The 21,757-nt window shown below is 38.8% G+C and overlaps 1 protein-coding gene and 1 pseudogene across 2 annotated transcripts in view; one reads left to right on the top strand and one right to left on the bottom strand.

Annotated features, from left to right (window-relative positions):
* Positions 1-2,030: 2,030 nt before the first annotated feature.
* On the bottom strand, positions 2,031-2,801 carry LOC147581794 (small ribosomal subunit protein eS6 pseudogene; annotated as a pseudogene).
* Positions 2,802-15,783: 12,982 nt separating this feature from the next.
* The window catches only part of SYNPO2 (synaptopodin 2), a 175,027-nt gene continuing 169,053 nt past the window's right edge, over positions 15,784-21,757 (top strand). For both annotated transcript variants that reach the window (XM_025921457.2, XM_086704311.1), the window contains exon 1: positions 15,784-16,069. In XM_025921457.2, the coding sequence (XP_025777242.1) occupies positions 15,965-16,069 (105 nt within the window). In that variant the 5' untranslated portion in view covers positions 15,784-15,964. The remainder of the gene's footprint in view (positions 16,070-21,757) is intronic.

Below are 21,757 nucleotides of genomic sequence, written 5' to 3'. Positions count from 1 at the left end.
CTATGTTACAAAATATATATATATATTATTTGTGGAGTGCCTGGGTGGCTCAGTCAGTTAAGCATTCAACTCAATTTCCGCTGAGGTCATGATCTCATGGTGTGTGAATTCAAGCCCTTGCTGATAATGCAGGACCTGCTCACGATTCTCTCTCTCCCTCTCTCTCTGCCCCTCCCCCACTTGTGCTTTCACTCTCTCTCAAAATAAATAAATAAACATTACAAACAAAGGAAAACAGTTTCATCAAAAATAAATATATTATTTGTTACAAGGAGAATAGGACAAAGTGAATAAATTCTTCAGTATGAATCAGTCATTTCTACAGAATTTTTAAAAACTGTATTTATCAAAGGTGGTCATTTACTTCCTTCTTCAATTAACAGAACAGTTCCACATGCATCTTTTATATGATGCATGCACTTATCACACGTTTTCTCTGAAATTCTTCTGAACAATATAATAATTTATATTTGATATATTTGATAATGTATTACTTAATAAGAATGTCTTGGGGCGCCTGGGTGGCGCAGTCGGTTAGGCGTCCGACTTCAGCCAGGTCACGATCTCGCGGTCCGTGAGTTCGAGCCCCGCGTCAGGCTCTGGGCTGACGGCTCAGAGCCTGGAGCCTGTTTCCGATTCTGTGTCTCCCTCTCTCTCTGCCCCTCCCCCGTTCATGCTCTGTCTCTCTCTGTCCCAAAAATAAATAAACGTTGAAAAAAAAAATTAAAAAAAAAAAGAATGTCTTCTATGTAGTTTCCTTCAAGAGTAGATAGCCTTTGAAACAGCTACCTTTTTCTTTCCTTCTTTCACAGAAAAATGAAATAAAGGTAATTAGTATAATAGTAGCTCACAAATGGACTCAAGAACCAAAGAAAGGAAATTATTTACTAAGATTTACAAGGTTGCTGAGATTAGTTGTCCTTGGACCAAAATATTAGTGTTGTTGTATATACATTTGTTACCTGTATGGTTCCACTTAAAAATCTTGTAATTCTTATTAATGATTTCTTCTACTAATTTTTAGTGATGAATATTATTAGTTGGATGTTATCCTAAATTCATTTTGCATCTTGAATATTAACATTTGTGTATTTATCATTCCATTAATTCTGTGAGAAAAAAGCACATTTGCCATACTATAAATCTTATCAGTCTTTGTTTGAGCATAAGTTACTTAAAACTCTGAGACAGTGTTATTTATGATTTTGGGTTGTACCTGGGTAGTATCTATCATTTATTTACTCATCTCCTGAGTGCTATTGGTAACCCTTAATGATTTACATCCCAGAGTTTCCTTAGCTAAAGCAATTTTATAAAGAAACTAAAGAGTTTGTTTTTGAAATCGATGGTTATACTAACTAGAAAGCATGCCTCTGCTTTACAGGGCTTAAAACAAAGTGTCTTGCATCATTCCAACATCTGGATTTCATTTCTTGTTAAAGCAGTATAAGATGGATTTGGAAAGAATGAAGTGAAATCAGTTCTAATGATCATTGTCTTAATTTTGGACTGAAAATTTCCCTGCAAGTCAGGCTCTGTCATGTTTAACTTTGAATGTGCACTTCATAGGAATAAAAGTTGCAGTGACCTAATCCACTCCAATGCTCCCTCTGACTTTAAAAAACTACTTAATGAAACATTTTGGAGTAAGAGACATAATCTTACTTGAAATTTCTGTGCAATGGCTTCATATTTATATTTTTCATTGCCTGTACTTGCTAAAAATACTTTATTCCTCCAAAAGTACAGTGCACTTGCTCTAGATTTTATAGCTTTTTAAATTGATTATCTAAATTTGGGTAATTCTTGGATTTTTAAAAAGCATTAATAAATGAGATACCTCAGAAAGAATGTGTTTGAGGTATCTCATGTGTGCATTAAATTTTCCTGTAATGATAACATAACATTTTTAAACCATCAATCTATGCAAATGTTCATGCATGTTTATGCATGCCTTTCAAAAATTTTTTCCTTTCTTAATTTCATTTTTGATGTCTGATCTTATTTATTTGTTACTCTTTAAAAAAATCTCATTTTTTTTTATTGGACTCAGACTTAGAGGTAGAAGCTCTCAGAGAAGACAGCCTCTGTCTCTTGGCAATCTGTTCCAGGCATTTATCTTCGGCCTCCTTCATTCTCTTGGCCAAAAGTTTGGCATATTCTGCAACCTCATCCTTATTTTTCTTAGTGTGCTGTTTCTTTAGAGGAATACACCAACATTTATGCTGGAGGACACGTGGAGTAACAAGATGTTGAATCTTGGGTGCTTTGGTTCTAGGTTTCCTACCTTCTTTGTTTAGGGACTTTCACAACATACTGGTGAATATCATCTTTAGAAAGACTGAAAAGGTTGTGGATTCTGCTAGCTCTTTTGGGCCCCATGAGACAAGGCATAGTAGTATCAGTAAACCCAGGAATATCCTTCTCCCCCCTTTTTTTTCTTTTCACAACAACCAAGTTGAGCACAGTGAGATTGGCATCCACAATGCAACCCCAAATAGATTCATGCTTTCTTTCCCAAATGCCCCCCATCCCCGCCCAGTCCTCCTTGGTCTGTAGCAGGAATGCCTCTTACTCAGCAGTAGTCAGACAGGGCCATGGGTCACAACCCCCTGCTTCATGGGGAAGCCTTGTTTGTCATTGCCACCACAGATTCAGCCCACAAAACCCTTCCAGTCTTCACCTAGAGCATCAGCAGCCATGGCTGTTCACTTCTCATGAAAGATATGAAGTTTGTGTTCCTTGTCCACTTCAATGAGTTTTGGGCAGCCAGTAGCTGGGAAAGAGATATTCTGCTTCATCCTGAAGCAGCCTACTGCCTCCGAGGTGCCACGAAAAAGAGCTCAAAAAAACTTTCCTTACATGTTTTTGAAATTCTATAAACGCTTGACAGGTGACTTTCTCAAACATGACTTTAAAGTTTTTATTTTTGGGGTGCCTGGGTGGCTCAGTCTGTTATGCTTCTGTTCAGGTCATGATCTCATAGCTCATGAGTTCAAACCCGGCATCGGGCTCTGTGATGACAGCTCAGAATGTGGAGCCTGCTTCAGATTCTGGGTTTCCATCTCTCTGCCCTCTCCTGCTCACACTCTGTCTCTCTCTCTCTCTCTCTCTCTCTCTAAAGAATAAATAAACATTTAAAAATTTTTAAGATTTTCTTTTCTTTTTTTCTTTTATTTTTTTAAAGTAGGCTTCACACCTAACTTGGGGCTTAAACTCACGACCGTGAGATCAAGAGTTGGATGCTCTACTGAGGCACCCAGGTACCCCAAAAAGTTATTTTAAAAACTGCTTTTTAATTAAAAATGGAAAGAAAGACTTTTCAAAAGCATTTAAAATTGTTGCAGAGAAGGAATTTTTCATATATGATGGTCCTATTCCCAGTAATCCTAACCATTACTAGTATCAGCACTAAAAAGGAAGAAAAAGATAAGAAGAGTAGAACTAGAGACATGATAAGAGACCTGGAAATTTTATTTCAAATGACAAACTGCTCCTGGAAGTCAGGGATCTTAGATGCTGGCATAATTACACAGATTGAAAAGAAGGAAAATGGAAGGAATTGCTATCCTTAGATATATTTAAGGCCAGATCTAGCAAAGCTCTGGAAAACAAAATTCAGGAAAATACCCAGAATGTGTTGTCAGGGCAATGGCCTAAGTAACTTCCATATAATTTCTCTCTGTGTACCACTGATGTGAGAAGAGGGCTCTGGAGTTTGGTTTGCTCTCTCACTGATTTCAGTGTGACCTTAGGCAATTTATTTGATCTGACTGCCAGTTTTCCCTCTCTCCAGAGAGTTTAGAAAATGACACATACTTGGTGGGGCTTAATGTTTGTAACCACTTCAAGATTTCAAAGAGAATATTTTCATGATGGAAAAAGTATTGTTCTTTGTCACTCTATGTGTTGGTTTACGAAAGTTGAAACCTGGAATTAAAGTCCAAACCAGGTTTAATATGTTAGCTTAAGACTGCATTTACTGTGTTTCCATTGCATTCAATGTATTTCTATGCAATTTCATTCCATGTGTATTTACTGAGGAGCCACTATTGCTTTCCAAAAACTCAAAATCTTGGGCCCATAGAAATTGGTTCATTGACCATGTTGGAAGTCCACAGGGTTCCCTTGCTTGCAGAGCAGAAAAAGAATCCCCCAAGTCCCTATCTGGTTTAGCAATTTCATTAAATCTGGATGTGATGCACAGTGGAAGATAGTATAGTCGCCCCATCAGCAAATATATACTATTTGAGATGCTAGAGAATTAGGAGAACCGAAATGAAATCCCAGTCATGGATGAAACCAGGTTCTCTCTCAGGAGCTCATTTCACAGTTCTGCTGAAGAGTATAACAATATTTCTACTACTTCATGTTCTTCTGAGAAACCTGAAAGATAATGAATTGGGAAAATGTCCTTAATCAAAAAATTAATGAATCACTACTAATTATAATAACAACCAAAATACCGAGTGCCTCCTACATTCCAGTACAGTGCTAAGCATCAATTTGCCTCATCATTTCTTACAGTGCATGTAATTTTTTCTACACATGAGGAAATGGAGGCCGAGGAGCCACAGTAACCAGCTAGTGAGGGTGGGGTGTGGTGGGGGCAGAGCCAGGACACAAACCCAGGCCTGTCTAATTCCAAAGAGATATGAAAAGTCATGAATTCCGGTCAACTGAACATATGGTCCTCAAACACAGTAGTGGCCATTTTACCTTCTCTTTCCTCAGTTATTGCTAGCTGCCTTGTAAGTAATTATCAATTTTCTAGGAAATTCCTCACTTTTGTGGGAAGCCTATTGCACTGACCTGCAATGGAAAGCTATTTCCTTCCAAAACCTGTCAGCTAAGGCATCTGTGTTCCCAACCAGAAAGATCCACCTTAGGTAGCCAAGGGAGATGTTAAAGAAAAGGTTTAGGAAGCAGTTACTATATGCGAGGCACTTGTTTAAAAAAATAGATGTTTAAAAATATTTCACTTATTGCTAGAATGACTTTGAAAGAGAATACCAAGGTTCAGGAGAGAAAATGATGCATACAAGGCTGGGCAGTAAATAGCAGCAAAGCTGGGGTTTAAAGTCACATCAAGCCCCTGACTCTTCATCGCCTCCTCATGACAAAAAGCTTTCTGCTGAAGTAGCCAACCCCATGCCCACAACTTTATTGTTCTTCATAGCACTTGTCCCCATCTGACAGAATATAGGTTGTCTTTATTGTCTGCCCTACCTACTGCAATATGAGCTTCTAGAGGGCAAGGGCCTTGTCTGACTTGTTAATTTCCATGTCCCTCATGCCTAGAACAGTGACTTAAATAAATAATAAATATTTTTTACATGAATAAATAAATTAAGGCAGGTTTTAAAAGCCAGGGTAGATACAAAGCTTGTGACAGGTTGATAGCAGAGTATGGTTTAGTCTGGAAAGCCTTACTTTGATACAAGAAAATGCAGCAATTTGAATCTATTTTTGCTTAATAGGTTAAAAGTGATTCCTAACTTAAACTACGACCCATATTTAAAATTTGTCTTCAATATAAAGTTTCACTTAGGAACCCCCTCAGTATTATTTATTTATTAGGCATTATTAATACTACTATTGAAACTTCTAGGCATTTTGACATTATAAATGTAAGCGTATCCATTTTTAATATTATTAATTTCCAGAAGCCTAAGGGCAAAGCAGATATTTTAATTCATTTTGTGAAGCTTTGAAGTAAAAGAGGAGATGGAAAGATTGATGAAAAATGAAAAGATCAGAAGAGGGACAGCTAAGTTATGAAAATCAAAAAAGTGTTTATTTTATCTATTTAAAAAAGCCCCACACAAATTAGCTAACTCCCACAAACATATCAAAATTTGGATAAATAACATATATATATTTAATATGAAATTTATTGTCAAATTGGTTTCCATACAACACCCAGTGCTCATCCCAAAATGTGCCTTCCACAATACCCATCACCCACCCTCCCCCCCTCTCACCCCCCCAATCAACCCTCAGTTTGTTCTTAGTTTTTTAAGAGTCTGTTATGCCTTGGCTCTCTCCCTCTCATAAATAATATTTTTATTAACTATGACACACCTCTTTTTCCCCTACTTTTCTTCCTTGAATGTTCTTTGATCTCCTCTCTGTATGACAAAAATTTCATGATGCCATTTTTTTCTATTAACATGTAGCATAGTTAACCGATAGCAGTTTTTATTATTGGTAATTGGGTTGCACACAACATGGGACTTCTCATACAGAACTAATCACTGTAATATGGCTACAAGTTTGTGCCCATAAACATAAGAGTTCTAATAAATTCTGTTTTTTATAATAGCTGTGGAGAATGTATGGTGCATTTATAATGTGTGTGCTGCATTATCTGGCATATTTCTGGAAGGGGGCACCTTTGCATTTGAGTAGGCATCAATAAGAAATGAATTCTTCCCTGGCAATTCTTATATTTAGCTATGGGAAGAGTCTTCCACAGACTAGTTTGTGGCGCTGTACATTTCAACCTGTTTTCCTCTACTACACAAATACATAGTGTCAGCACCCTAGTATGGGCTGATGCTATGATAAGACCTCTGGCCCTGCCCTTTAATGTTGTCACACCAGGCGAATGGACACAGCACATGGTGGGACTATGCCTGGAAGCTATTCATTCCTATGCTGGGCAGCTGGCAATAACTTCACATGAATGTGGTTGTGAAGCACGTGAACATATTTCATGAAACCCAAGCTCAACAAATCCCCACCTCGTCTTCCCTTTAGCTGGATTCCAGAAAGGCTCATGGCTCCTCCACCATTACTTGCAGGGGAAGTTGGAGCGAAAAAGACAACCATCTTAACCGAATTTGGTTGAAGTATTTTACCTTGGCAAATTTTACAGCGGCATATGAACATGTAAACACATTGCTGGTGTTCCTTCCAGAGACTTGGAAGGGATCCCAGAAGGGAGGGGTCATGAGCTTGAGGTTCACTAACTTCATATTACATTCTCCAGTAATGGGCACACATCTACTACAGTTCAGCTACACTAACCTTCATCTCTTTTTTGTACAAAAAGCATATTCTGCCCTTCCTGCCTCTCTTCCAATCAAATCCTTATTTGTGTCTCAGCTCTGGGAGGTTTTTCTGATCTCCTGTGTGTATTACTCCCCTTACTCTCTGCCGAATCATCCCGTTCTCTTTTTTTTTTTTTAATTTTTTTTTCAACGTTTATTTATTTTTGGGACAGAGAGAGACAGAGCATGAACGGGGGAGGGGCAGAGAGAAAGGGAGGCACAGAATCGGAAACAGGCTCCAGGCTCTGAGCCATCAGCCCAGAGCCTGACGCGGGGCTCGAACTCACGGACCGCGAGATCGTGACCTGGCTGAAGTCGGACGCTTAACCGACTGCGCCACCCAGGCGCCCCCATCCCGTCCTCTTTTTAGCCTCTATTTCTCTCTGAAGCTATTTTGTTTACGTACTTATTATCTGGCTTCTCTGGTAAAATGTGGGCTCCGTGAGAGCAGGAATGTTGTCTGGGATGCTCACAAAAAATCATTTGAATGAATGAACTATAAGCTTAAAAATGTGTATCTTTTAAATTAGCTCAAGACTATTATTTTATCGTTTTAATAAATTTACTCCAACTCTGGTCCCTGTCTCACTGAATTGGCCACGTCCTTCCCGGGGTTTGCAAAGTTGTTGGGATTCAGCAGAGCAACTGGTCATCAATCATTTTCCTTCACTGGTCACTGGTCCATGGTCTTGGCCAGCAGTCAGGTACCTAACTGCAGCTTCTTGACATATATGTGGCTGAAGAACATTGGCAAAGGTTGGGAGCCCTCCTCGTGGTGTCTGGCCTCCCTCCAGAGACCCTATAGCTGTTGCCCTCTTGCCGTTAGTTCCCTGGCAGCAGCATGGTGATCAGCATTACTGGAGAGACCCACAGACAGTTAGACAATCCTAGCTAGGACTAAAGCCCTGCCTTGCTTTTCTCAAGGGAACTTTTCTTTGCTCTTGGGATCTCTTGGAAAGTCATTTCATGGAGGTTAGGCCTTACAAAACAGGGAATCACTGGTGTTACCTTCTATTCTCCCTCAGCAAAAGTCCCTGAGTTAAGGAAGTTGTAAGGGTCTGACTACTTTCTTAGAAGAGGAAGAAGGGGGAAATCTGAAGAACACAATTATCAAAATCTCAAAAATTATTCTGTCACATACCTTTTGTATATCGAAAAGGAAACTAACTGGTACTTAGTTACATAGTCTCTGTAGGCTCTGCCTCCCTGTTATGGGCTGAAATTTATCCCCCAAATTCATATGTTGAAGTTCTACTCTCCAATATCTCAGAATGTGACTGTATTTAGACATAAGGTCTTTAAAGGCAATTAAGTTAAAAGGAGGTCACTAGAGCAGGCCTTAATCCAATATAACTGATTCTATATAAAAAAGAGGGGGTTAGAATGTACAGGTACAGAGAGAAGATGATGTGAAGGCATTTGGAGAAGACAGCCATCTAAAAGCCAAGGAAACAGACTTCAAAAGACTCTGTGTGCACCTTTATCTCAGACTTCTCATCTTCCGAATTGTGAGACAATGCATTTCTTTTCAAGCCACCTTGTCTGTAGTACTTTGTAAAGTACTTTGTAGTACTTAGCATCCGCCTAGCAAATGAATATACTACCTCATGCTGCGAGGTTGGGTAAGGCAGCGTCTCTGGGCTCCACGTAAAGGTAGGAGCTGCCGGTGTATCTCCTTAGCTCTGCAAGCCTCAGTGTTGGGACTTTGAGTCACCACCAGCAGCAGTGGTAGTTTCTCCCGAAAACCACATTCAGTCTCCAAGCAAGAGAGGGCATGTAGATGAGCAGGGAAAATGCTGTTGGGCTGTTGGAGGGTGTCTTCTTTCACACTGCCCCTTCTCTCTTGTACTGGAATGCGGCAAAGCAGCATCACCACCTGCTCAGATGGCATTTCATGCACGTGCATTCCAGGAAACAGCACAAATACTCGAGTCACAGCAGGCCCTAGTGGGGTCAGCAGATAATGGATTAGTGATTCTCCAATAGTCGGAAAGTTTCATAACTGCTTAATAGGAGTTCGCAAATATTTGTCATCATGTTGATTATCTGTGTATGTATTTTTTAACACTTAGGATAAAATTCTGTTATCTGTAATTAATTCCAACTATCATGTTTCATCCAAATGTTAAGAATGATCATTTGAAAAGATCTTGTTGTCTTTGTCTGGGATATGAATTTCTTCCCACATATGCAATTTCATGCCTAATTGCTCTCAGTCCCTTTTTGCAGAAGGAAAAATTAAAACAAAACAACAATAACAAAATACATTGTTTCAAAGCTCCAAATTTTAATCCTGATTTTGGAGGTTAAAATTTAGTAACAGTTCCAAATATTGATTATAACCCATGGAAAAAATGATTTTGTTTGTTTAAAAATATAGATGCTATCATTTAAATTTTATCTTTAATAGCTCATTGATTTTACATTTTACTTAAAAATTATCTTTACTCTTTCTTATGTTTCAGATAATACTATCCTAAATACAAAACATGCATTATTTACTAGCAAAGTAGCAAAACGATATAGTCAGTAGACATCATGAGTCACATTTTCAGTTCATTTTTTGAACTGAATGCCCTCCAGTCTTTTGAAGAAAACAGATGTCTGAAACTATTTTTTTCTAATATATTTATTTAACCCCATCTTCATTGTCCTAAAATGTACACACACACGCACGCACACACATTGCACGTTTATAAAATATGCTTTTGAAACTAAAACTTTTAATGTGTATGTATCCCATAGGGACTTTAATCTGCGTGGTTTCATTTGGTGATTTATTCAGATTTAACTCACATAAATATATTAGCTAATGTTGTAAGATACCTGCTAGGTTTCTGTTTTGTTTTTTTAAAGCCCCTTTAAAAACAAATGTTTAATAAGTTCTTCCAGAGAGAGAGGGAGGAGGGTGGGGGGGTAGGGCAGAGAAAGAGGGTGAGAGAGAATTCCAAGCAGGTTCCATGCCATCAGTGTAGAGACCAGAGCCCAATGTGGGGCTCAGTCTCTTAGTTCATTAGATCATGACCTGAGCCGAAATCAAGAGTTGGATGCTTAACCACCTGAGCCATCGAAGCACCCCAAACCCTTATAATTTTCTAAGTGATAAGAACATTAGGAGTGCCTCTTGTTTTTATATTGGTCTTTGACCTTTGTTCCTGATACAGAATTCCTGAAATCCTTGTAATTTCTGGGGTGGTGAGAGTGTCTTTTGTTCTTATGAGGTGATTCTGGGTGGACTTCTGGATGAGAGCTGGTCATTGGAAAGATCAAGCCATGCTTAGAAACTTGAATTTTCAGCCCTGCCACCCATTTTCTTGAGAAAGGAAAAGAGCTGAAAATAGAGCTAATGAGCCATCACGCCTACATGATGAAGTCTGTATAAAATTCCATAAGTACTGGGCTTGGAGAGCTTCTGTATTGGTGAACACATGGAGGTGTTGGGAGAGTGGTGTGTCTGGAGAGGGCATGGGAATTCTTCATCCCTTCTCGTATACCTTGCCCTACCTATCTCTTCCATCTGGATGGACATCTGTATCCTTTATTATATTGTTTAATAATCAATAATCATTAGTTAATTAATCAAATCCAAGGAGGGGATCTTTGGAACCTCTGATATATAGCTGGTTGATCAGAAGCGAAGGTGATAATCTGGACTTGTGACTGGTGTCTGAAGTGTGTGTGTTGGGGGAGCATGTCATGTGGGACTGAGCCCTTACCTATGGAATCTGATGCTATCTCCAGGTAGATAGTGTCAAATTGAGTTGAATTCTTAGATATTTTGCTGGTGTACTGAGAATTGCTTGCCGGTGGTGTGGGGTACACTACCCACTCCCACCTCCACATATTTTTGAGTAAAATATTGAATTAGAAAAATAACAAAGAGGCATGAGCCAGCATAGGTAGCCAATGTGAAATTATTGTAGAATAAGTCATTCCTAATGCAAGATTTTTGTTTTATAATGTGGCTTCGCAATTCATGTTAGGCTCAATAATCTTACTGTGTTGTCAACATTGGGAAGGATAATATAGGTATTATTTGCTGAATGAATAATAAAGTGAAAGAATTAGTGGATGGTAGTATAAAACAACAGATGATATATTGTTAAATTTTTTAAATGGCATTGAAGTAGAGTTAGTCTAAGAAGGTAATATTTTAGTTGAAATATAATTGACACATGTTACATTAGTTTCAGGTGTACAACAAAGTGATTTGAAAAATCTATGTTATGCTATGCTCACCATAAGTGTAGCTACCATCAAAGAAGATCATTTTCAAAAGCACTTGTCACTTTTTTTTCCCTTAAGAAAAAGAGTTTTTACACTCGCCTTGATTCTTATATCCCAAATAAAATAAAGAGCAGGCTGTGTGCTGTTTGACGAGGGCTCTACTTCCATTTCTCCACTAATGTCTTGTTTACTTTGTTGGGTCTGGGACTTGATTTCACCCTCCTTGCAGGGGACTCGGTTAGCTTGTTAGTGTTTCATGGATGCTGGAAGAAGAAATGAGATTCTTCAGTCAGAGACAAAGAGCTTTCTTACTCAAGATATAACAAGCAGCATGAACATCACCATATTTACAAGCTTATATTGCCTCAAATTCCATTTATAGGAAATGACCCAGATGCATGCTACACACACACAAAGGATTTCCGTATCAGCTAAGGTACACTAAGCCTGTTGAATCCATTGCTTTTATTTTACTTTTTGTTTGCAATCAGCTTGCTCTTTGACCCACCTTGAGATATTACCACATCCTGCTACAAACATAACCCTGAGAAATAGCTCAGGAAAAGAAGCATTAGGACCTTGAATTCTGACACATCCAGAAAGACCTTCAGGAGCACTGAAGAACCAAGGAAGATTCTCTCTCCCAATATATCTTGTGGTAGTTTCACCTTCACATTGACTTCTCCCATTGGATGTTATCAATATCTATGGGGGGTAATGATATTGCCCCTGACAGCTTTCTGGGAGGCTCTTAAGCTTCCCTGTGGTTGGACCGTATACAAATTAATCACTAGAGCTGGGGGAATGTCCTTGACTCAAGCCTAGGTTTTGTACCCATTCCTGAACTAAGCTCTGTGTTACAGAGAAAAGATTACTCTGATTGTCTTAGATCAACCAGCTTATCTGTGCTGCTGGGGTGGGAGGATCAATTTTACTGAATCTGGTAGTTACTGCCCAATGGGGGACAGGCAAGATGTTAGGGAGACAGGCACGAAATATTCCATATGGTCTCTAAGTGGTAGAATTCAAGAATTTTGCTCTCTTCCAGATATTTTTCCAAGTCAAATGAAGTAAGAAAAAAAGAAAAGAAATGAGAACTCTTTGACTCTCTCTTCTACACCTTTATTCTGGGAAATCATATCTAGTCTTTCATTCCACTCATAATGGGCACCAGTTTGGCATCAAGAATTGTATTAGACCTGGGGATACAATTTCCAATAAATTGGGGACATCTGCTAATCTCACAGGGTTAATAACCTAGTGTTGGGTTCAGACAATTTAAGAGACCATTCAAATGAGAGGGAAAGTGCAGAGTGATGGCAGCACATGGAAGGAATACCTGTGGGGGAGGAGGGTTAGGAAAGGCTTCCTGGAGAATGTGACCTGTAATCTGAGGCCAGAAGGATGAGTAGGACTTATCAGGTGATCTATGTGTAGGGTGGACTAGATAGCTTAGAAGAATGACTTAGCAGATAGAACCAAAAAAGCAGGTTATAGAAAGGAAAAATAGTTCTGTGTGTCTGAGTCATAAAATTCAAGGTGAGAGATGAGGTGGGAGAAGAAGTGAGGAATGGGGGGCAGAATGTGTTCTCTATGCAAAGGAGTTTGGGCTATTCTGAAAGTCCTTGAAGACTTTATTATTATTTTTTTAAACTTTTTTTTCATGTTTATTTTTGAGAGAGAGAGAGAGAAGGAGAGGGAGAGAGAAAACAGGGGAGGGGCAGAAAGAGAGGGAGACACAGAATCCAGAGCAGGCTCCAGGCTCTGAGCTGTCAGCACAGAGCCTGATGTGGGGCTCGAACTCACAAACCACGAGATCATGATCTGAGCCAAAGTCAGAAGCTTAAGGGACTGAGCTACCCAGGTGCCCCAGCCCTTGAAGACTTTAAACAGAGGAATAAAACAAGATAAATGTTGCATTTTAGAAATTTCACCCTTGCTTAAAGTCAAAAATGAATTGAGGGTGAAACAAAGCTGGGACAGATTAGTTAGGAGATTGCTGAAACCAGGGCCAGAGATGGAAATAACCACAGTAGTGGGAATGGAGGGAAGGGGCAGATTTACATTCTACTTATAAGTTGGATCCATAGATCTTAATGAGCAGTTGGATATAGGAGATGTGCATTAGGGAATACACAAATCGTGGAGATAGGATGGCAATGATAAGAAGAGGCATTTTAAATTCAGGCAGGCAAAGGTTCAAATCTCTACCATGTAGAATCTAAGACTGAGTTAATTACCAGTAAAAGGGAGACACTGATAACTACCTAGCATGGTTACTTTGAAGATAAATAAAATACTCTATGTCAAGGTCCTGACCCAGATTAAATCTTCACATTAAAGCAATATTTGAGCCCCCGGTTGTCTGGAGGAACTGGTTGGTTGGATGGAGAAGCTATTCCTCCAGTTAGCAGATAGGAGTGTACCTGCTGCAAGTAGGGATGAACTGGACCTACAGCAGGTTAAACAAATAGGGTCATTTTTCTTGCACAGTAAGGAAACTGGAGGTGCACAACTATTGGCATTAATTTTATCAGCACTGGAGTCTTTGCAGTTTTCTTCAGCTTTACCTCATGGTCACAATATGGCTACCCCCGTTCCAGCCTCCAGCATCACATTTACATTTAAGTCAGGGTTGAGGGGAACCAGACATAAGAGAAAGGTAATAAGTTTGCCGATTATCCTGAGATGGGAAACACAGGAGGAAAAGCAGAATTTGGAGGAAAAAAAAGGAACTTGATTTTGAGTATACAGAGTTTTAGGTTTCTGTGATAGGTTCACATAGAAACAGGTTTAATGAGCAGTTGCATATATTGGCCTGGAGTTGAGGAATTGTATCTGAGATTGAGGGGGAAGGTTAAATTCTATGGGGTGAATGAAAGAAGCCATAGAAAGGATGTAAAGTGAGAAAAGTAGATGGGGACATAGCCCTGGAAGAGAACACACACATTTAATGAATTAGTAGAGGCTGAGGACTACCCAAGGCCAGAGAAGAGTGGCTAGAGATGCAAGAGGAAAGAGCGTGTTGTGTCCTCGAATCGAAGCCCAAGAGAGAAGACAATCTAAGGGGGACATGGTTAATAATCTCAAGTGCTCACAAAAGCAAGGAGGTAGTAAGTGATCTTGCCGATAGTTTTCCCTCTTGTGGGGATAGAAGCTAGACTGAACTGGGTTGAGGAACAGGAGGGACACGAGAAGGTGGAAAAAGAACATGTAAAAAGTTCTTTTTCTTTTGTTCTCAGAAGTCATACTTTAGGATGTCACTTATAAAATTATATTTTTTCAAAGAAAGACTTTGGGGAAGCCAATTCACCTCTCTGAAGAGAATCAAACTTGAGATGCCTGTCTGGTCCTCATGCCCTTCAAAGGGTCTCTTTGAGAGCCAACAGTCTCTGGTTATGTTGTCTTCCTTACCCTAGTAAGAAAGCACAAACAAAATCACTTGACACGTTTGGCTTCTGGGGAACAAGGCTGTATGGATGTTCACTGCACAGTGCTTCTTAGTACTGAAACAGGCAGAGCGTCTGGAAGTCGATTTTGTTTGGTACCACATGTAACACAAATTACCGTTCCCTACAGGGATGAATGTCATGGAAAATAAAAACATTATGGGAAAATAAAAATGTTCCATTTGTACGATTTTTGGTAGATTATATTCAGATTTTAAAACATTGAAATCAACTTTTATTTTGGACCACCCAGACTCAGGAGAAGTGATGAGGGATTATAAAAATAAGAAACTTGTAGGTGACATTGTATGTAGTTGGCTATTTTGGTTTAAGAAGTTTCCTTCCTGCTGAACAGGGAAGAAAATGAAACGCTTATTTAAATTTAAAGCAATCCAAACCATTCAAGAGCGCTGTTAAAAGAATATAATTTCCAGGGGGAAATCTTTCCCCTCACCTTTTCTTCTCCTCCTTCTCCCTCTCCTCCCCCACCCCCCCAACCAAATCCTCCGGCTCTAAAATGTATATACCCATCTGATAGTTCAAAAAAAGCACTTTTCAGAGTAGGAGGTTTTGAGGGAAAAACTCAAATGTTTTGCTTTCTTTTATTTCCTCTTGTGGGATTAGTTCTGCAGGCCGTAGACAGTAAAAACTTAGAAAAATAATAATTTCACCCACTTTCACTCCCTTTTGTCTGTTTCAAACGTCAATGTGGTTCTTCTTAAAACATTTATTTGAGAGAATGGAATTGTCTAGTAGTTGAGTTCTCAGAGCTCATATTGGGAGATGACACTCGTGGCATTAAAACCTTCACGTGTTCTCTACTATTTATATGATTATTTAATGAAAGTTTTTCAATCATTCTTTAAGTGCTGGCATTAAATGTGAATGCTAGGGAACTCTTGCTCCACCGCCCCAAACCCGCCCCAAAAGAGGACCTTCTGCGGTGAGCGAGTCTCCTTCCCTTGCTTGAAGTGGGCTGAACAAAGGAGCGTGACGCAAAAGTGGGCGGTGTCCTCGATGCCAGGGAGCGCTTCTGCCTCCTTGTGAATGATCCTATTAGCTGCGCTAGTTCGCGGCAGCGGCGGCCGGGACGGCGGCCGCAGCAGGAGCTCTGCCTTTGCGCTCCCTAGACCTGCCTCCTTGGAGGCGCCTGGGGCTAAGCACACATCTCAACCCCACGGAAGCCTCGTCTGTCTTTTCAGGCTCTTCATGCTACCCAACTAAAAGGAGAAAATGGGCACGGGGGATTTTATCTGCATTTCCATGACCGGAGGGGCGCCCTGGGGGTTCAGATTGCAAGGTGGCAAGGAGCAGAAGCAGCCCTTACAAGTTGCTAAGGTAGGACCTCCGAAGAGATGTTATCACCGCTCTGTGCTGGGAGGGAATGAAGGCAACCTGTTGATGGTTTTTTCAAGTGCTGATTCAGAAGGTTATGTATTGGTCTGATTTTGGCGCTGATGCTAACTTTTCCCAGGATGCGGGTTTGTTCTTGTTTCGAAAAAACTTTCGAGTAACATATAGCATATATACAATTAACCAGTAATTGAAAGAAAAAAAAAAAAAAAACAAGAGTGCCATATTTATCAGCTGAAGAAAAGTCTAATTAATCAGCTTCTCTGACAACCGGCAAGACACTTGGGAAGTTTCTTCTAGGCAATATAGAATATGCAGCTGCGTTATTGTTTCATGTTACTTTACTTGGTTCTGGCAGAAGAGAAATGCTCAGCTCAGCATAACCAATTAGCTTGGCTTTGGGGGACTCTTACAAAGCGTTGGTAGTGACATTTACAATACAGCATTTCTTAAAAGGCCAATTTGGGGCAATAATTTTAAATATATGATGAAATGTCATAAAATCTATTTGAAAGAATATTCTCTTAAGGGTTTTACAAATAAATCTACCATCATGTGTACTCACCTAGTTAAGTGCTCAAAATAAAATTCAAAGACATTAGAAATATATTGTAAGTAACTTATAGGAAACTTTGAAATGCATGTAAAAATGATTTTAAATGTTTTTGTTTCCATCATATTGATTGTTTCTTGCTACCAGTTTGCTGGAAGGGATCCGATATAGTTTACATTGGGATTCAGATAAAATAAGCTTTAAAATGCATGAAATTAATGCAGACTTTTACCTGATTTGGATACCAAATTGTAGTATTGTATGAAAAACATGTTTGATTAATTTCCTCTTTATAATTATATTAAAAATGGATCTAGAACTTTATGAAATATGTGGACTACTGGCCTTTGTAGTTATTCTTTCTCTTGGCTTTGGCTTTTTTTTTTTTTGCTTTTTTTTTTTTTTTTTTATGTTCACTCTGAGGAAAGGAGCTTCTTTGAAATTTTCTGCTCCCAGGCTTCCATCGAAAAATCCTTTTGTAATGTGATGGTGGAATCCTGCCACCTAGTGAAAATTTCAAACATCAAGAATGAAGCATAAGACAGAGGGTGAAAAGCAGAATTTTTAGAACTGGAAAGTTTCTCAGAGACTTCCAGTTCAACCTGCGGAGTTTAGATAAGAGCCCAGAGAGTTTAAGTAACTTTCCTCTGCTTTAGACTAGCAGTGATCGAAGAATCCGGAAAGGAGGTTTCGTTGTGTTGCTTTAGGAGTCCATGGCAGGAAGCATCAGACAAAACAGTAATGACAAATTTGGAGTATGCAGAATTCATGACACTGAACTGGAGTTGTTCTGAGTCTAGAATAGCAGTTGGCTGGCTCCAGTTACTGAGATTTGGGTTCTAATTCCAGCTCTGATCTAACTTGTAGCGGGCCTGTGACAAATCTCTCACCCTTCCTGACTCATCTGTTGTGAGGTGTTGGGGGGTGGGGGGAGAAAGAGGCAAAAATTTTGAGTGCTGTACAAAAAGAGAGAAGAGGAAATTGTACTCTACCATCAGTGAGGTTCTAATATTGCTCTAGTTTTACTGTCCTAATAGTATGCAACTTTAGAATCACTTGCCTCCCAGTTAAAATGTAGGGACAAAGGTGGCTAGATGCTGTTATTCCAGTAGTTCTTCTGTGGCCAGACCTTAAGAATGGGTTGGGTATTGGGCTTCTCCTGAGTCTGCGATGTGCTTGTTTCAAAGTGGACCTATTGTCCCTCTCTCTCTGCCCGTCCCCTGCTCACACTCTGTCTCTCTTTCTCAAAAATAAATAAACATTAAAAAAAATTATTAAAAAGGGAGGTTACCTGAGTGGCTCAGGCGCTTAAGTGTCTGACTTCAGCTCATGTCATGATCCCATGGTTCCTCTGTTAGAGCCCCGCATCGGGCTCTGTGCTGACACCTCAGAGCCTAGAGCCTGCTTCGGATTCTGTGTCTCCCTCTCTCTTTCTGTCCCTCTACTGCTCACACTCTGTCTCATTCCCTCTCAAAAATAAATAAGCATTAAAAAAATTCAAAGTGGAACTATTGTGTGGTGATTTTTTTTTTTAAGAACTGATTTTGTTTTTGAAGAATTGCTAGTGAACAGTGCTTTGGGAGCATTTCTCTGCCGATGATGTCTCTATTGACAGGATTCAGAGAGGATATTACATGTCTGAGTGTAAAAAAATTCGATCCTTCTCTTCCCCCCCAAGTCAACTTTCCTAAAATACTCTGGCAATATATTTGTGGTTTTAAAAAGACCATTATTAAAGCATTTGAATGTTTGCTTTAGTTTTCTAGTTTGTGATAGTATAGTTAATTGTTGATTTAAAAGTATTATGAAGTCGTCTGGATGTTTGCCTTAATTCTTGTGTGTGTGTGTGTGTGTGTGTGTGTGTGTGTGTGTGTGTGTGAGAGAGAGAGAGAGAGAGAGAGAGAGAGAGATACACTACAGACTACAGTCTACTTTTCCCCATATGTAAAAAGTGACTAGAAAGCCTTCAAAAGAAGAAAAATTTCTAAGTTACTATGGCAATGCCTACTTTTGTTGGTCTATTTTTTCCACTTAACTCAAACTCACATTTAATTTCTTATGCTAGCATTATTTGTTCTAGAAAACTCTTGGAGCAAAGTGCTTGTCACTTTGTATGTTATCAAGTCTATGACCTCACTGGGATTACTGTTTTTCATTTAAAACATCAAGTCCACTCAGTTCCAGGAATGGTCCCTGGGCTCAAGGTGAAATGAACATGGCATGGACTTCCTCCTCTCCCGAGTTACCTACAAGAAGGAGGATGGAGAGGAATGGGGTAGAAAGGCTGGGTAGGGATGGCTGCTAACATACACAATGCTCACAGTTTTGAAGAACATGCAAAGGATAAATTTGGAATTGAAGAAAATATACATTAACAAAGAAAAGGAAATTCCAGACAGTGCTTGAATCATGCTCCCTTAAAATGGGGACACTACAAAGCAGTTCTATAGATAACAAATTTTTGGCTTGTTTTAAAATATCTAGTGTTCAGATTTTTTATAATTCTGTATAAAATGAAAATCTAACAAGCTGAAATAATGAAAAAAAAAGCTAATCTAATGTTATTAACAACGAGTAGAAGTTAAGTAGATTATAATTCCCTATAAATTATAAATTTATAAATATATATATAAATATATAAATTATAAATATCCTTCTAGTGACACATTTAGTCACTTTTGAGAGATGTTCAAACATTTTTAGTATTTGACTGGCTGACTGAACTGTAGGCAAACTCCAACTTTTAAAGATCACTAACAGAAATATTAATAATCAAATTTTTATAACATTGAAGCTCAAAGCCATAAAATTTGGATTTGTTTCAAGAATAAATTGAACTTTGGGGGCTCCTGGGTGGCTCAGTTGGTTGAGTGTCTGACTCTTGATTTTGGCTCAGGTCATGATCTCCTGGTTTGTGAGATCAAGTCCCTTGTCAAGCTCTGCACTGATAGCACGGAGCCTGCTTGGGATTCTTTCTCTCCCATTCTCTCTGCTCCTTCCCCACTCATGCTCTCTCTCTCTTTCTCTCTCAAAATAAATAAATAAACATAAAAAAAGAATAAATTGAATTTTTACAAGGCCCAAATAATCAGTAACAGTTATCTGGTTTTTAAATGTTTATATATCTTTTAACTTATGTTCTAAATAGATGTTATAGAAAACAAATATCTCTAATACAGAATCATAGGACAATATTCTGTAAGGTATACTTTGAGAATATCATTCATAGAAGTAAATTTATTGAGACCTATTTATAACATAAAACTCCATTGTATGTGTGCAAACATTCTTAGAAAAACTACGTTAGCACTTTTACTTGACAAAACTCTTTTTTGGAATATGTACTTACGTGGCTATGTCTCTGGGTATGCTCTTGACAATTTGGGAAATCTTCATATAAAGAAGTGGGGAGAAATTTTTGTTTTACAAACAAATCTTATGAGCAATTCAGAAATAACTCACATTTTAAATATAATAAAGAAATGTGCACACTGTATCCTTTATATGTTAGAATGTTTAGCACTTTAAGCTTTCTTTAAAACGTATAGACACTATGGTACTTATAATTCTCTTATTGAATTTCAATTCAAAGTTTCAAGTAGCTTTTATTAAAATTGAGATGACAGATTACAGTCATCTATTTTATGGGCAGAAGTGGATTTAATGATTCTGTATGTCCTCTCTGTAAAACTTTAAATAAAGATGTGGTATTTAGGTAAGGCACAATCAAGTAACATCATCTTACCCATTAGTACCATCAGTGAGGTCTCTAAAATGTTTCAAATAAAATAATTCCAGAAGCATAGCTACTTCTAAAGGGAAAAAGAAATATTTTAATGTGTTTGAATATGTGTATTTGAGGATAAATGCTCTTTACTACATATGGAAAGCTGGTAACATCTTTATCACTTCATTTTGTTAAGTTTTTGAGAGCTTTCTAGAAATTCTAATAGCAGGTATGTTTACAGAAGTCAATGCATGCTAGGTAAATCTATTAAGAATATGTTATTTAAATCTTTGTTTTGGAATTGTGGGTTTTAAGACAGAACACTGTTGAAAGACAATGAGCTAAAATAATGACTATGCATGAACTTTACCATTATCAGGACACGGCATATATGTAACCAACATTTATCAAGCTCTTTTCAGGGAAATGTTCTTTGTAATATTTTCTTTGCAGGTATTTTCAAATGACCCCCAAAACCCAAGAAATAGTATGAAAAATATCTTCATTTTAGAGATGAAGGATTTCAAGCACAGAAAGGCTATGTTACTTGCCAAAGGTGAAGCTGTAAAAAATGGTGGGATTTGATTGCAAATCTGACTTCTCCTGAACTGATAGAAACAGGTACCTGAGAGAATGAAAGTAGGCTAAGATGGTGCCCCAAAGGAAGTTTATAGAAAAACAAAAAACAGTGTGGTCTTCATCCAAATCCGATTTAATTGGCCAAGGGAGCCCCAGGTATCAAGATTTATAAACACGCTAAAGACAATTCTAATGTGTGGTCAAGATTCAGAACCGCTGCTGTAGAAAGTTGAGGCCAGATATGTCAGTCACCACAGAGCTTACTGAAGGGTGGCATGAGACATTCTTCCGGCACTTTCCCACTGCCCCTTTCCCAGCTGATACAAGAGAAGGACCAGAGAGACTCAAGAATTGTCTGGGTCTTTAGCATGGTGATTAAGTCATCATTAGTAGTGGGAAGATTTTCCCTTTCTGAAGCCAAGATCTATGAATTGCAGGGAGACAAGGAAGTGCTGGGAAGCTTAAAAATGATCATTGTAAAGACTGGAGGTGCCTGCAAGAGGGGAACCTGGCAAGCTATTCCCTAGCAGGACGTCTTCTTTGTCAATAGAATTGCTGGCTTTCCTAGTGCCATGTGAACGGTGGGATAAGAAGTAGGGAGTGGTGGGTGGGGAGAATAAAACTGGATAAAGATATAAGAAGAAGGAGAGAAAAAGAAAGACAGAGATAGAGACAGAGAGGGAGAATGAGAGAGAACAAATAGGAGCTTAACTGTTTGGTAAGGCAAGGATTCTTGCATTTCCCAGGTGTGAAAGACTGTCACAGAAGTGATGGGATTTGAACTGCCATGCCAGTACCCTACCCAGATGGGCCA

This window comes from Puma concolor, chromosome B1 (genome assembly GCF_028749965.1).
Source record: "Puma concolor isolate L17-30 chromosome B1, mPumCon1.1.hap2, whole genome shotgun sequence".
NCBI classification, from domain to species: Eukaryota; Metazoa; Chordata; class Mammalia; order Carnivora; family Felidae; genus Puma; species Puma concolor.
This window is presented reverse-complemented; position numbering and strand designations above follow the sequence as displayed.